Source organism: Pomacea canaliculata, linkage group LG11, assembly GCF_003073045.1.
Source record: "Pomacea canaliculata isolate SZHN2017 linkage group LG11, ASM307304v1, whole genome shotgun sequence".
Lineage (NCBI taxonomy): Eukaryota > Metazoa > Mollusca > Gastropoda > Architaenioglossa > Ampullariidae > Pomacea > Pomacea canaliculata.
This window is the reverse complement of record NC_037600.1, coordinates 11,862,084-11,877,075: the sequence shown is the minus strand read 5'-3', so window position 1 is coordinate 11,877,075 and position 14,992 is coordinate 11,862,084. Positions and strand designations below refer to the sequence as shown.

Here is a 14,992-nt window from a genome sequence, read left to right as displayed (position 1 = left end):
ACACTTACTCATACACAAAGTAAATACAGACACCCGTCATGCACGCTCAGGATCAGGGCAGTGAAGTCGTTGTGAAAAGATGTCTTATGCTTAGACTTAAGGATGGCAAGAGAATCAGTGACAAAAGCTGAAGGGTAATCCGTTCCGAGTTGATTGAGCTTGGTAGAAAAAGGACCTCAGTCCCTAATTAATAGCATCTAACTGTACAGGTAAATGCACCTGGCGCGGATGTGATGAGGATACACGCCTTAGGACTTAGGTGAACCTATCGGCAGAGTGTAAGCAGACCGAGAAAAAGAGTCCGTAGCTACGATGCGAGTATTAAATCGAAGCGGCTTACAGACTCCGTACATATTGCTTTATGTTACTTAACCTCAGAACATCTTTGCCTCAGCTTTATGGGTAACGAAGCATCTGAACATGGACATGCACTTTCCCTTGATTTCCCTCCATGTTGCCTTGGAGTAACGGCTTTGTAATTACGGCCCCAGACTGTTAGCTTCAGTTTCTGTACATCTCAACCCGTAGCCGTGGGAATTCGTTTTAAATGTAGTAAATACATTTTAAGGGTTTTTTTCCCCACCATACATTTCCGGCGAAGTTTATCGCCGCGAATTAAGGATGACGTAAGAGGGAAACGACGATGGTTTGAAAGGTGATAAAGCCAAGCCCTGCCAGAAATAATTGGACGCTGGTTTACACACAAGGGCCATAATTTGATATAGACGGTGCGGTGTGAAATGCACACCTGAAACGTTTATCACCTGGATTACCCATGCTGTGATGTAATGAATATGTTGTGCATACGCTGCTAAGTTAGCAGATTCCTTCAAGACTCACTGGAAAGGAAGAGAAAAAGAAAAAAAAAGAAGACAAAGAGAGGTAATTTGGTGCAGATTGTGTGCGCAAAGTCCGAATGCATTGTCGCCTGTACAATTTCTGGAGCAAGAACTGCAAAAGCAACCGCGGACTGGCCTCGTTTGACGCTTGTGCTGTTGTCAGATCACGTGGACTGGTATGTAAATTAATAGCACCTGCCCGCGACACTTTCCCTCAGATGTTTTTGTTTTTGTTTTCTTACGGTGGTTATGAGGAGCGCGTCTGTATTGACAAAATACTAGATACCCACAGGAGGTGCTGTTAGCATGCAAAAAGACTGGTTCAGTTGATTTAAAAAAATAAACTTAACCGTAATATGGTTAGTGGCAGTGGTTACCTATCAGCGGTTTATAGAGTAAAGAAAGCAAGCTTATCTGTGAATTTGGAAATAATAGTAGAAACATAAGCTTTCTGTTGCATGCTTTATTGCATCAGCTGGTACTATTTTGTTTATTTATTTATTTTTTTTTTTACTTTTTATCCTTTTTTTTGTGGATGGGAGAAATCTATTTATGAATGTATTTAACTCGTAAAACCCACCAGTCACTTATTTGTAGTGTGGCTCAGAATTTAGCAGCTGATGTGTCAAGACTTTATGCCAAGTTTTATCTTGAATAGGGAAAACCTTTCTAAGCATGCTTTTTGCGAAACTTATTTTCCCTTAAAGATAAACCATTCCACTAAGAGGTTTTCCCCCATAAATGCTGCCGTTCAGGAAGTGTAACCACAAGATTAATTATCAGTGACCGGGACGATTTCCGATCAGAGAATTATGTGAATTTCAGGAATGAGTTTTGTAAATAATATCATGGTGTCGACATTAATGTTGGCTGTAAACTGAAGAATTTCGTGCATGTTTATAGCGATCTGTTGATGTCACGGGGAAAAAAAAAAGACAATCGTATCATGTCAGCGATTATTTTGTCAATACCCTGTTGTCACTAGAGTAATTGCATGCATTTCAGTAGCAAGTTTTGCTTGTGTTACAAACAATAGTCTATAGTTAATTCAGACAAAGCCTGCGAATAACAGAAATACGTGTTTACATGTCGGAGCCTTAGCTGAGAGAGGGTCTGCAATTCCAAAGGGACGTCTCTTTCTGTCTCTCTCTGTCTCTGGCCGTCTCTGTATCGCTCTTCTGCTGTCCCTATGGGAGCTGTTGGTTGTACCACAGTGGTGATCGACAGGCGAGGAGATCGATGACCTCACTGACCAGTTGTGGGCAACTCGTTACGTCAGGCGATTTTTCTCACTGCAAACATCTTAAGCAAAGGTACACAAGATTTACATAGATGTTTCCAGACTGCATTACATGTAAAAAAAAAAAAAAAATTGTAACCAGGCGCTGTTTGAACGTTATTTTTATTTCATGGGAAAATTTTCATGGCAAACCTTTGGGTTGTTTTTCTGCACCAAAAAAAAACAAAAGAACTGTAAAATTTGAGGGTGGAAGTGGGTTGAAGACGTGAAAGATTGTGGCGGCGGGGCTGTGAAGACTTGAAAGGAGGGAGGTGGCAGTCTTATCGCACAAGAGTGGGTGGTCCGTGAGTGCAGCGTGTGAAGCGCTTGTAACCAATGCAGTGAGGCTCGGCTGTCTTGTGTTCACACTTGCTCTCAGTCATGCTGTTATTTCTCATCATGTGGCGCCTATTTACAGGCCGCCTGCATATCCACGCAAGATAGCTTTGTTGCTGGATCGGGATTGAACAACGAGAAACGAAAAGAAAGTCCTCGCCAGCGGCATTTTGTTGTAAAAGCTAATATGAAACCTAATATTTTGTTATAGCTTGTTTTCAAATGTCAGTGACAGTTGGAGGTGCATAAAGCACGTCACTCGTCACTTAAAGCTGTTTCCTGACGTCCGGAATGAAGGCTACTGTGAGATTAATGCATGCAATAATGCGTGATATTTTTCTCCTTCAACCCCCTTTTTCCCCCCGCCAATAAGGTTGTCTGAAACATCCCCCTCCCCTCTCTTAACAATTTTAAATGGGATCTAAAAACTTACATTTTGTGGATGGGAAGCACTACCTATTTCCTCTCTCTCACACACACCACTGCCACCATCGCCTTTCTTTGCCTTGCTCGGCTTTTCAGTTCTGCATACCAAGGACGAGACTAGTTCTGCCTTCAGAGAACTCCTCCAGTCTGGCAGTGCGTCCGCCATGAAGGCCACATGCGGAGGGCACAGTCATTCACCTGCACGGCGCCATGTTTCTCTCCTCGCTTTTATCTGCCGTTTATCGGCGTTCGCTCCACGGTGAATCTCCGCGTACACATCCCAAAGCCTCCTTCCTCTAAATTGCCAGCGAGAGAGATGTACCTGTTTTCCAAACCCTGCAATTATTGTCAGTGAAGGGAGGTTTAGAGGCGGCCGATAAAAGAAGTGATAGAGCTGGGAAAAAAAAACATTTTTTTGTTGGCGGGTGGGGGAGCAATGCTAGTGCCTGGCGCGCGACTTAGTTCTGGCACGTGCAGGGAGGGTGTTTGTTTCGACAGGGTGCAACTTGAAGAGCATCGGTGGAGAGACAATCGAATGAGCGCTTTATAGAGGAGGGGAATGGTCGGGAATGGACAGACATTCCCGCATGTTTATTTTACATGTCAAAAACTGTCGACCCGGTGTCTGAGCCAATGAGCGCTTAGTATTCTATGTGATTTTACTACCAAGGAAATCATAGCCTAACATGCAGAGTGGCCCTATGGTCCTCGAGGAATAACAAGAAAAAAACAACTAAACTAACACGTAGAAGCACTCACTGGATAAAAAGTGAATGCTTTAAGTATGTCCTTGTTGAGATTGTGAATATCTGTCCTCTCTCTCTCCTAAGGAAAGAACAGTCACCCCTCCCCTATATACACACAAATCAGTTTGAATTCTTTGGCAGTTGCTTTTTTGTTATTTTGCTTTTAAGGGGTTACATCTGTTAACCTCGAAATTCATAGTACGGACATTCATATATTGCTGGCAGCGGAATTTTTGACATTACAAGCTTTGTAAACGAGCTTCTGCTCTCGCGGTGAACAGACGATGTGAGCTTGACGGAGCTGCAATATCTCCGGCATTATGGTCTGTTTTGGTTGTGGCTTAACGAGCCTACGACGGAAAGAGTGGACGTCGATGATTGTAGCTAAAGATAAAGCATCCATGCAACAAACAGGTAAACATACTGTTGATCCAGCCTTCGACTTGTTTATTGGGTTACACCAGTTCGCAAGCTAAGCATTGGTCTCAGAGACTGCCAGCAGTCGAGTATACTGTACATGCATGGTGACAGCGAATAAACTCTTTCGTTCGTGAGATACCGACCTTAAAACATCCAGTCACCTGATTTCCTGTCAAGCTGAACACATCTCTGAACATTGTTCACGTGAGACGACTAATGACCAGCCGTAAACATAATCTGCCAGGCAACTCGCTAAATTTCTTGGAGCTTTGTTTGTTGTTGTTTTACAATGTGTGCGTCCAAGTCGTTAAAATTGAATTATTTTGCTGGCTTTGAAACAAATGGATGCCAGCGTGTCCGGTTGTTAAGCTTTAATTATGCATGCATTAACCGTAAAAGATGGTTGAATGTCTCCAAAGGGAGCTGGTAGGTGGGGGAGTGCGCCCCTCCCCCTGTTGGCTAGCTTCTCTTCTGTTATTCTCGACCATGAAAATTTTACAACCTCGGTTGAAAGCGGCATATAATCGGGCTGTTGTGCTGCGATTGGTCTATAATTAAATCCGTTGTAATTTTTTTAGCACAGGTATTATGGCCGTCTCCTCCTACCTTTCAGATGGGCAGCAGGTTTAGAGCTGGCTACAAAATTAATCTGATTGGCTGTGTTCTATTTGTAGCAATGGTGACGTCCGCCGTAGACATTATTTATGCCTTGGGGTCCTGAACACGAGTACGTGCATGCTGTCATATTTCTCTGCTGCTTTCAAAAACAACTTAGCTGTTGTCTCTGGAGATTCACTTCACGTCTACGGCAACAAAATAGTAATGATTCTCATCGCATTATTAATAACCTGTTTATTTTTATTTCAATTGAGATTATTATTATTATTTTTATTATTATTATTTTTATTATTATTATTATTATTCGCCACTTCCGCTTCACATTTGTATACTTCTTTATTAACTGTTCACGACTAAATGGATAAGAAATTTCTGTAAACGGCTTTGTTTCTTGCAGCTCTTGACCTGTAAGGTCCTGTTCGCGCTTCTGGCTGGGATATTGCTCCCATCGGTCCTACAAGTTTGGCAACGATGCTTCGTACAGAGTCACTGGTTTTATGTTTGAGTTCCAGAGCAGCCTCCTCAGTCACTTGCTCTAGAATGCCTGGATTCTCCACTCCCTGTCGGCATGCACATCCACGTTTCACGTCCGCAGATAAGGATCGGCACTACCAGGGATTTGTATAAACTGTTCTTTGTTAAAAAGAACGAACCCTAATATTGTGACTGTGTCAGATCCTGTCCAGCCTAGCGATTGTTGCGATCCTGATGCGGGTATCTGTTGTAAAACTGGCCTGCCTTGGAGGGGGTGGCTCCTAAGTATGCAAAGCTGCCTACGTCATCGAGCCGCACCCCGTTCATGTAGATAATAACTTTGCTCTTATCAGTGCGTTCGAACTGTCTGGCAGTCTGCTGGTAAGATCAGAGTTCCTAGATTCTACATATCCCTCCTTCCCATCCCAACCAGTTGTTACTCCGTGGCCGTAATGACTCCGGTGACACGTTGTGACGTAGAGCCCGCTAGCGTGACCTGACGTGAGATGTCAACCGTAATGACTTGGCATGGCTCGCTTAATTAACTTGCCTCTGGTCTCAGTTGGTGTCAAGTCGGCATGGGGCTAATCACGAGCGGAGAGGCACAGACACGACCCCCTTAGACACTCGCTTCGATTCCTTGTCTTCGACAAGGTGAGTGGACGAAGCTCGTCACCGAGATCATTGTTTGCCGAGCGTCCTGCTGCGTGAGTAAACAAAGCAAACCGTGGGCGTATCGGAACAAGTCCGGCACAGCAATTTGCTGCACTCCTTCGGCAAAAGATTGAAGGCATGGTCGGTTGCGTAAGCATTCCCACACATAAGAGCCCCTGGACCTTGTCATCTTGGATAGTCGACGACACCGTGTTGTCATGCCGGGGAAGGGTCTGTGTAGTTTCACGTTTCACGACCTAAACTTGCATCAACTCCATGGTTGGTTTGGGGGTATCCTCTCCCTTCAAATCCCCTGTCGTGAAAATATATGCATCGCATAGTTTATGTGCATGTTTATATCAGATAATCAGAATGCATATTCCTACCACAACAAAGTCTCGGGCGTGTTAGCCATCACGAATTTGGATTTCTGTCCGCCCTCTCCTACCCACCCTTCTTTCTGTCCCCACTGGCATCGCCACTGCTGATCGTGGTTTGCACTTGTTCAATGTCTGCGGTTTCCTTTTAGTGCTAACCTATTGAATCTTCGTCACGCGAGTGGGAAGCTGTGTTAGAAATATTGTAAATGTCTTTCCCTGCCAGTAGGTCACGAATAACTCACTTTTCTTGCCTGTCATTAGTGTAGAACATTAGACGCGGGTGTCTCCCTTGCTCCCTTCATCACCAGCGAGCTGACAAGTTGAGCCCGTGTCTTGTGTTTCCATGGATGAATGTGTTATCTTGTCATTTGAAAGAGGCAAAATCGTCTTTATTACAGTGGCAGGAAAGCGTACTAGTTCTTGTGATTTTGGCCCTATTGTCATTGTTTCTATATTTTTATTTATGTCTTCTCTAGTCATTGAATTTGTCGTTTTATCATATAATTCACATTTAAATATCTCCATACCGTTATTTAATTCTCATCGACTTGTGTCTTCGTGCCATTATCTTCTCTACTTGTGGACTTCTGTCTTTATGTCGCTGGATTGAGTCTTGTTGTCGTTATCGACTTTCTCCTTGGATTGTTTTTGTGTCATTTCTTATCTGTCTCTCGTTTGACTAAGTTTTTTTGGTTTTGGGTCATTATCTACTTTCTAATTGGATTCTTTTCGGGTCACTTATTTTCTGCTTCTCAGTCGATTGCGTGTTTGTGTTTTATCGTTGTCACGCACCCCTCGTGGGACTGTGCCTTCTTATGCAAATCATCTGAACAGTCGTGAAAGATTAATTGGTTTTGGTGTTGACAATTCGTTGGCTTCACGGCGCGTGGCAGATAAAATAGCTGACGCCGGACCGGCCGGTACGCAGGAGGAAAAACGTCCAGTCAGCTGCAGCAGGAGTCTGGTGATGATCGATGGATGTCCTAACTGCAGCACGCCCGCCTCCTTTGTTCCCGCGCTCTAAGTAGACAAATGCAAGGGGCGAGCACGGAGCTGGTCTACAGTTATTTGCCTGGCGATGGTGTGCACGGCGCTAAGCTTGTTTGACTCATGTTTGTTTGCCAGGAAGCCTGCGACTCAAGAGTACTGTCCTTCTATGTATTCATTTATTTGTCGTTACAGCTCTGTGTACAGTACAGACCGGCACGCCAGGCCATCCTGTTGATGATAGGATTATTAGATTTCCTTGCAGGGTCGGTTCTTACTTTCCATATTCGAAGCTTTCCCTTGCTTTGCTGTGGAATCTGCTTTCCTGCGAAAGCTACTTAACGCTGACCTTTTCATTGGTATTCCGTTATGGGCTGATTGCTTGGAGTGGTTTTGCTTCGTACTTTGCCGTGCCATGGCCTTAGTTGTTGGTTTGATGTAAGCCCCCTTCCTCCCACACGCTTTCTTTTTCTCTTTTCCCCTCCCTTCTCCATTTTCCATTCTTCTGTTCCACCTCCCTCCGCCTCTACCCTCCTTTCTCAACTCAAAGGTGTTTTTTTGAAAGTGTGGAGGATGGAGAGTAACTTTAACTGCCTCCAAGCGATAATTACATTGTAATGACACTACAATGTTTTCGAAGATGAAAATAGTGTGACCTTTTGACCCCGATTATCAGAACAAAGGCGCGACACGCCCGATGTAGCGACATTTACTCATCTAAAAGGGGCGTGGCCTGACTCCACACTCTTATGTAACAGTGGTCGCTTTTGGTATACTGGTCGGCTTGAACTGTGTAGATAAGCAGGTACCCGAGTCCAGCACGGATCCCTTTTAGCATATACGTCACTCGGCGACGGCTGATGAGAGGTGCCTGCACATTGCTTTCACGTTTCCACCAAGGCTCGTCAGGCCACTGAACCGTGAAACGATCAAACCGTCGGAGAACATGAAAAGCAAGAAACGTAATCACACTTTGCCCAGTGCCGCTTACCAACATCAAAAGAGAAAGTCTCGGGAAGATGGGATGAAAAGCCGGGGAGTAGATTAAGAACTTACTTATTCCGGAATTAGTGAGTCACTTAAAAAAAAAAAAAATGTGCCTTTGTAAAAGAAAATAAAGGTCACGTCAAGCAGAAAATGCGATGCCTTTAAATGCCGTGTGTTTCTTATCATCTGGAGCATTTGTTGAAAACTTTCTGCGCTCTCTCTATATATACGTATTAAGATCCTTTTATGCGGATTATAAATGTGAAAGATCCATTTTAGTCACAGGAGGGGAGAAAAGAAAAATTATCCAATGGATAAATGATTTTTCGATGATGTTGAAACGCTGCCACTAACTGGCAGGCTCTCTTTCCTCTCATCGATATCCTACCGACAATGTAACTGATAAAAATCGATGCCGTGATGGTTTCAGCTGCCGCTGCATTATTCAGCTCGCCTAACGCTCGTCTGTCGTGAACCTTCGATGTTCTCGTCAGCAACGATGCGAGTAGAGATCGCCATGACAGCGTGTGGCAGAATGTCGCCAGTGCCCGTGCGACTAGGTTGTGATGGGTTGAGAAAGCAGCTTTGAGCTAGGAGGTTGGCAGCCATTCACAGGCCCTCTCGCTCATCCACCCCCGCCCAGATCCTCCATGCATCAAAGCTTGATTGAGCTCATTAGGGCGGACAGAAAGGGTTTGTAAAGCCAGAAAGTGGCCCGGTGAACAGAGGGCGCTTAAAGTGGATGCTTACTCCTGGCTTACTATTATGTCGTTAGGATTTGGGGCTGACTGCTTAGTTTTAGCATCTTACCAGCACGACTAGTGCACCCAGCTCCTCTCCTCTTTCCCGCCTCGTCTGCACAAAGGATTTTCATTTGAAGCGCCGCATTGCCTCGAGCTAAAGAGCTCACGTGTTGTAATTTTTTACATGCATTTGAAATATACTTTTAATCCCACATGACAGACAAATGAATTCCAGTCAGAGAAACGACCTCTTCTCTGTCGCTTGCTAGAAGTGGTTGACTAAGCCGATTAAATACTTATAACCTCGCTGTCCGTCCCCGGTATTAAACTTTGAAAGAGCACGTGGTTGGTGTGGCGAGGTCACGCCCAATTGAGATGGCAAAGCGGTGGTGGTGATGATGATGGTGGGGGTGACAAGGAGAGAGATTCCGTCATTCGACGGGTTAACTACGATCGATTCGATTGGCTGGGCTGGCTTCTCGCGCACTCGGTGCCGCTAGTACAAGGACCAGCAAGAGCGAGGTGAGTTGTGCGCCCCGACACGCCGGGTGGGCACAGTCAGCAAACCAGGTAGATTGAGGGTGGAGGTGCGAAATGATGTCTTCACTAGGTGGCGACTTGTCTCGGGGGCTAAACGCCGCAGTCTAATTAGCAAACAAAAGGTGCGGGGTACAGGTGTGCTTCCAGACGGAAGGGCGATGACACTTTGTTACTGGGTCGGGTGCTGACAACAAAGGGTCTCGGCGCTGCCTGAGGAGCGGGTGGGTGGTGGTAGTGGTGGATACGGCCAGGTAAAACCTGAGGCGGACAGTGCTCAGGTGTTAACGTCGTCACCTTTAACCGGATTATGATGGACTAGAAGAAGAAGAAGAAAAAAAAAGAAAGGTGGGACCTGCGCAGATGTCGGCCAGCGCTGTTTCCATGGGTTCGATGATTATTACGTGATGTGGAGGTTGCTGCAGGGCAGTGGGCGGCCCATTTGTTACCGGCCCCTTTGTTCAAGTGTGCGGTCGTTAGCCACACCGCGGGAGGACACAAGAGGAACATAACTAGGAGACTTACAAGGACGAAGCTATTCATTCAGCGAAGACTACCCGGGGTGTAGCGTTCGGAGACTTGACAAGTCATACCACCTGCTATGGAGTAACGAGGTCTTCTGGCTGGAGATTTGTTCACTTATTTCGGTGGATGATCCCCTCGCATCGTTCTTAAAAGTTATTGTGGTGTGTTTTGAGAGTGAAAGAGAAGGAGAAAACCCGAGCATCACAGGAATGAATATGTCTGCGACATGCAAAGCTGACAGGCAGTACAGCATGGACGAAGAGTCGCTGAGTTTACATGACATTAATCTGGTAGGTGGAACCAACTACATCCCTCACTCACTTCTTTGTATTCTTTCTTTTTCTCTCTCTCTCTCTTACGTCGTAAGTGCACGTCTAGAAAGAAGAAAAGAAGCCATGCACGTGCAAGGTTGGGACGGAGGAAGTAAAAAGGAAATTTTGATATTTTTGCTCCCGCTATTCTTCTTGGTTCTAAATGAAGGCTGTTATCGATTTCCCCGTCGGCCCTGTCCTTACAGCTTAAGGGTAGCGCCGATGAATCATTCTCGTCCTGCCTTTTTGCCCGTGAAATGGTCCTCCCTTGCTTTTGCTGATGATTGATTGTTCTTTGCTGGCTGTAATGCCAGGACGAAAAACTCTCCTTGTCATCCTCACAGAAGTCGTTTAAATGTCTTCCTAACCATGTTGTGTCAAATCTTCTTCCCTCGTCATCTTTCTTGATGTTTGAGTTTGAAGTCATCGTATTTCTCCGTGCCAATGGGGAATAGGGGAGTCCAGATCGAGTAAACTGGAACTCACGCATAAACTGAGAGTTTTGGCAGAATCGCCATTCTTCAGACTCGCACCTACAACAGAGAAACATAATTATTGTTATAACTGTCGTGTTCTCGTTTGCCGCCATCACCACCTGTCCACGATTGATGCGCGGAAGTCCAGGGTGGCTCAATACGATTAGACAGATGTTTTCTCCCTGCTTACAGCCATTTCTGTTCGCTCAGCCCTGTTATTAGTGGCATTGATCCTCGGAGCGAACTCTGTGAACCGCGTGAACCCTTGCATTGCGGTTCTCCGTTTAGCTGATAACAGTTTGGCCAGCACGGAGCATCGGCGCGGCACGTATTTTGTCGCATTTCTTTGGCTGGATAAAACCAGCGGTTTACATCGTAGTAAGTGATGACTTCACAGATGAATAAAGGGATAATCAGTGGATGAGAATGCTGCTGGAGTACAATAGTGTTGTGTGAGCGAATGAAGACAGTATTGACTAGAATGTTTTCAAACGTTATGCTGTAGCGGCTGCGGGGTTTGGATGGTGGGGGCAAGTGCGGCTGTTAGCTTGTAGCGGACTCGCGCCACTCCAGGATCGAACCTGAGCGCTGGGAATGACGGCGTGTGGCCGAGTGCTGGCTGCGCGTGGTGCAGGAAATCCCTGCGACTGACGGGCGTCGATCGCGTTAACCTTCCGTCTGTTGGCAAGCGCTGGGGTCAAGAGGCTAAATACATTACAAACAGTTCCTTGTCGGCTAAAACACACACGCACAAAACACAAACAACTCCGTTTTCGGTAGATTTATATTTTATGTACAAGAAGTTTTCCTTTGTGTGTGTGTGAAACTTTTCCTTCTAAATACTTTCACTCTCGTACGCATGTCCCTAATAGGTCAGTATACATCCCCCGTCGTCCCCCCTGTATTTACAGACTAATGTCGTTTATAATCATCAGGATCTTTGTAGCTAATTGGGGTTGCTAGTAAGCTCTCACATCTTTGAGCATAGTTGATAGGCTTGCGGTTAGGCAGTCTGGACAAGCTGTGGGTGATTAACGAGAACACTTGAAGGGAGGAGAGAGCCCGAAATTGAATGAATGGAAAACGTGCTCGGCGACCTGTCCCGTTTGCTGAGTCAGCAGTTCTCATTGTGGTTTGGGATCGATTCGGCTGTAATGAAAGGAGAGTCTGATAGGTTTTCTATGGATTTTAATAAGAAATTGAAAGTTGCCTATAGCAGGAAGAATTAGTTGCATGCACCTTATTTGGTAATACTGTTCGAGCGTGTCATGTGATTCGCCGTGCATTTACCAAAAAAAAAAAAAAAAGAATCAAGCACTTTCGCGTTTCGCGATACGGCCAAGGACAAGGAAGTAGGAACAATCTGCTCTCTCTCTCCCTCCCCCCTCCTCTCCCGATAAAAGCTGATGGCGGGGAAAAGACGGCTTCAAATACGTGATAGAAACGGCTCTAGAACGACATCAAAGTGTTGGCTACTTCGCTGACGTCAGTGTTGTGTCTCACGTGGTCACCCCCGAGGGAACACAAGGGTGAACCCTTCACGCCGGCAGAAGTCCTCTGTGTTCTGTTGGAAGCAGCTTGCCATTGAAGTCCTTTGTGTGTTTCTTGGAAAAGCAAGTAGCAGGGTACGAAGGGCACGCACCCCCGACGAGGACACCCTGCCTGCGGGTCTGACAATCGATAGGAAGGGCATGTTCAAACCGTAAGGTAGGCGTGATCGATACCGCCTGGTGTCGATAGCCTCCCAGTGAAGTAAGCGGCAGAAGCCTGTTCCTCCCCCCCTTGAGGCCGGCGTCGTAGGGAGCGGACCCTTGCGCCAGTTTCCGGCATCATTTTTTCGCCGGTAAACACTGGGGACTGGCGAGGTAGGCAGTGAACTACAGGAGAGGGGTGACCAGAGATAGTTTACAACTCTGTGGCAGGGTCATCCTGATAAGAGAGTGTCTGCCTCTCTGTCCTTGCTTGCCTGTATGTGTGCTTCACTTTATGCCGCCGACGATAAACGGTTGATCGTCGTCATCATCTCATTCTCTTTCTCCTCCTCCGCTAGCAGGGTACCGGGAAATGGCCTAGAATTTAATGTTTTCTCTATTTCAGCGCACGAGTCTGTAAGCTGTGTGTTGGGTACTAAATTGTATTTTGGGTTTTGTTTTTGTATACTAGCTTTTCTAATTTCGTGTTTAGTTTGCTATCTTTTCAGTCAGTTATATTTTATTTATTTCACGAAGTCCACGGTTGTAGAAATAGAAGAACGTGTCCTTCACAGCTTTTTGGATAAATCTTTTAGTCGGTTTTTTTCATCTTTATCACCACCCCCACTCCTATCACCCACGTTTTCTTTTGATCATCCACCTACCACCGCATGCTCTTTTTCTTTCTCTCTCTCTGCGCCAGTCCCACAATCCCCCACTGGCAACGCTTTAGCTCATTTAATAAATAGTTGGTGATAGGTTTCGTCTGATCTTAGGTGATATATCCATTTTGAGTATGCATTTAGATGTAATTTTTATATTTTTGAAAAAACTAATCTAAGAATGCGCTGTATAAATCTTCTTTTTCGTTGTCGTCATCCATCATCATCATCATCGCGAACAATGCTATTATTGAAGCACATTTCCTTGTTTGCGAGAAATGAACCCGTTGTGTGACTTTGTTTCCAGACCATGTCGTGCACGTGCATGGACCTCGCTCTACAAGGAGAACGCCTGTGCAAAGCCGGCGACTGCCGTGCCGGAGTACAGTTTTTCGAGGCAGCGGTTCAGGCTGGAACAGATGACCTCAAAACGCTTGGTGCCATTTACAGCCAACTGGGCAATGCCTACTTCTACCTTCAGGACTATGACAAGGCCCTTGAGTACCATAAACACGACCTCAATCTTGCAAGGTAAGGGCGATTATTGAAAACAAGACTTTCTGTTCTTTCGTATGATTGTCCTAAAATGTTGTGCTATTTTTTTTAGAAACGTAAGTAATGCTTATCTTTGGCATTTCTTGCACGGAAATATTGCATTTTTCGTCTCGATTGCAAATAGTTTTTGGAAATCTGAATCCATGATAACACGACCTTTGCTGAAGTTAGTAAATATCTTTACCCGCTGTGCCACCGCCCCGCTAACTGCAATCCGCTTGGACATGAAGAGAGAGCTGGCGCTGTGGTCGGGACCACCAACCGATAGTGCTTGGGATGGGATTCAACCAAGAAACTCATTGTAAACGTGAGATTTATTGGGATAAGAGAGATTGAGGTGGGTGAAGTGGGCTAGAAGAGCCACACTGACACGGGCGCATCTGATGTAGATGCCGCCTTCAGGAGCTTTAATCACGAGGAGTTATTTTTAGGCCCGGGGGCAGGAGGATGGCGTGTTTGTGTTGGCAGCTTGACGCGTAATATTGCAATTTCACGGTTCGGTGAGGACACCAGGGGTCTGTAGGACGTAGTGGAAGAATCCGTGGAGACAAGAAACCGTTTAACCTCCTTTCTTTTTTATTAGCAGTTGGTTCAAGTTTTACTGTCTTAAGAAATTTTTGTGAAAATAGGAATGTTAAATCTTTCCATAGGAATTCCCTTTACTCAGATTTATAACAAAACTCAAGATCAGAACAGTCTTTGATCAGAAAGCCTTATTATCAATGCACGCTACAAGGCTGCTTAGCAACAGGGAAGGAGGAAATGCAGACAGGATGTCTCATACGAAGATGTCGGCATTTATTTCACGCTGGTGTAGTCGTATTTAAGAAACCAGACCGTGCCTAGCAGAGGCGGCGACTTTAGAGTTAACAGCACCACCGCTTTCCCTCACCGTCACCGGCATCACTACCACCACCATAAGCCAGTAGCATCATTCCTTATAACAAAGATACGATTTTACTTACCGTACACATTTAAGGGATTGTTAGTGTGGGAAAAGGAGGTCTTTCAAAATGCAGAGATAAATAGAAAATTTACGCAAAGTAATAGAAAAGGAAACATTTGTAGAATGTGCCAACTTTTTTTTTTATGTGTGAACAACACAACGAGCTGTGAGCTGGGTTAGGGTTAGTGGCCCTTTTACTAGGAACGATAAATAATAGTTCGTGAATCAGAAAAAGACCGTTGTTGTATTTTATCTTCCCCATGTCACAAGCCTTGACTTGTTTGTGAACTTTAGAACGCCGTGAAGTAAGTGCACTTCCATAGTAACTGTTATTTACCAGCTCTGATTAGTGCATGCGTGGACTGTGTCACTGAAGTGTATAGGGTCACTCTAATCAGTC

General features: G+C 45.2%; 1 protein-coding gene across 2 annotated transcripts in view; it reads left to right on the top strand.

Moving 5' to 3' along the window:
• LOC112574951 (G-protein-signaling modulator 2-like) overlaps nucleotides 1-14,992 on the top strand; it is a 63,717-nt gene that overhangs the window by 11,976 nt on the left and 36,749 nt on the right. The window contains exons 1-2 of one of the 2 annotated variants that reach the window (XM_025256381.1): nucleotides 9,795-10,241; nucleotides 13,399-13,622. In XM_025256381.1, coding sequence (XP_025112166.1) covers nucleotides 10,161-10,241; nucleotides 13,399-13,622 — 305 coding nt within the window. In that variant the 5' untranslated portion in view covers nucleotides 9,795-10,160. Of the gene's footprint in view, nucleotides 1-9,794; nucleotides 10,242-13,398; nucleotides 13,623-14,992 lie in introns of those variants that run through there. The other variant, XM_025256382.1, reaches the window with a different exon arrangement.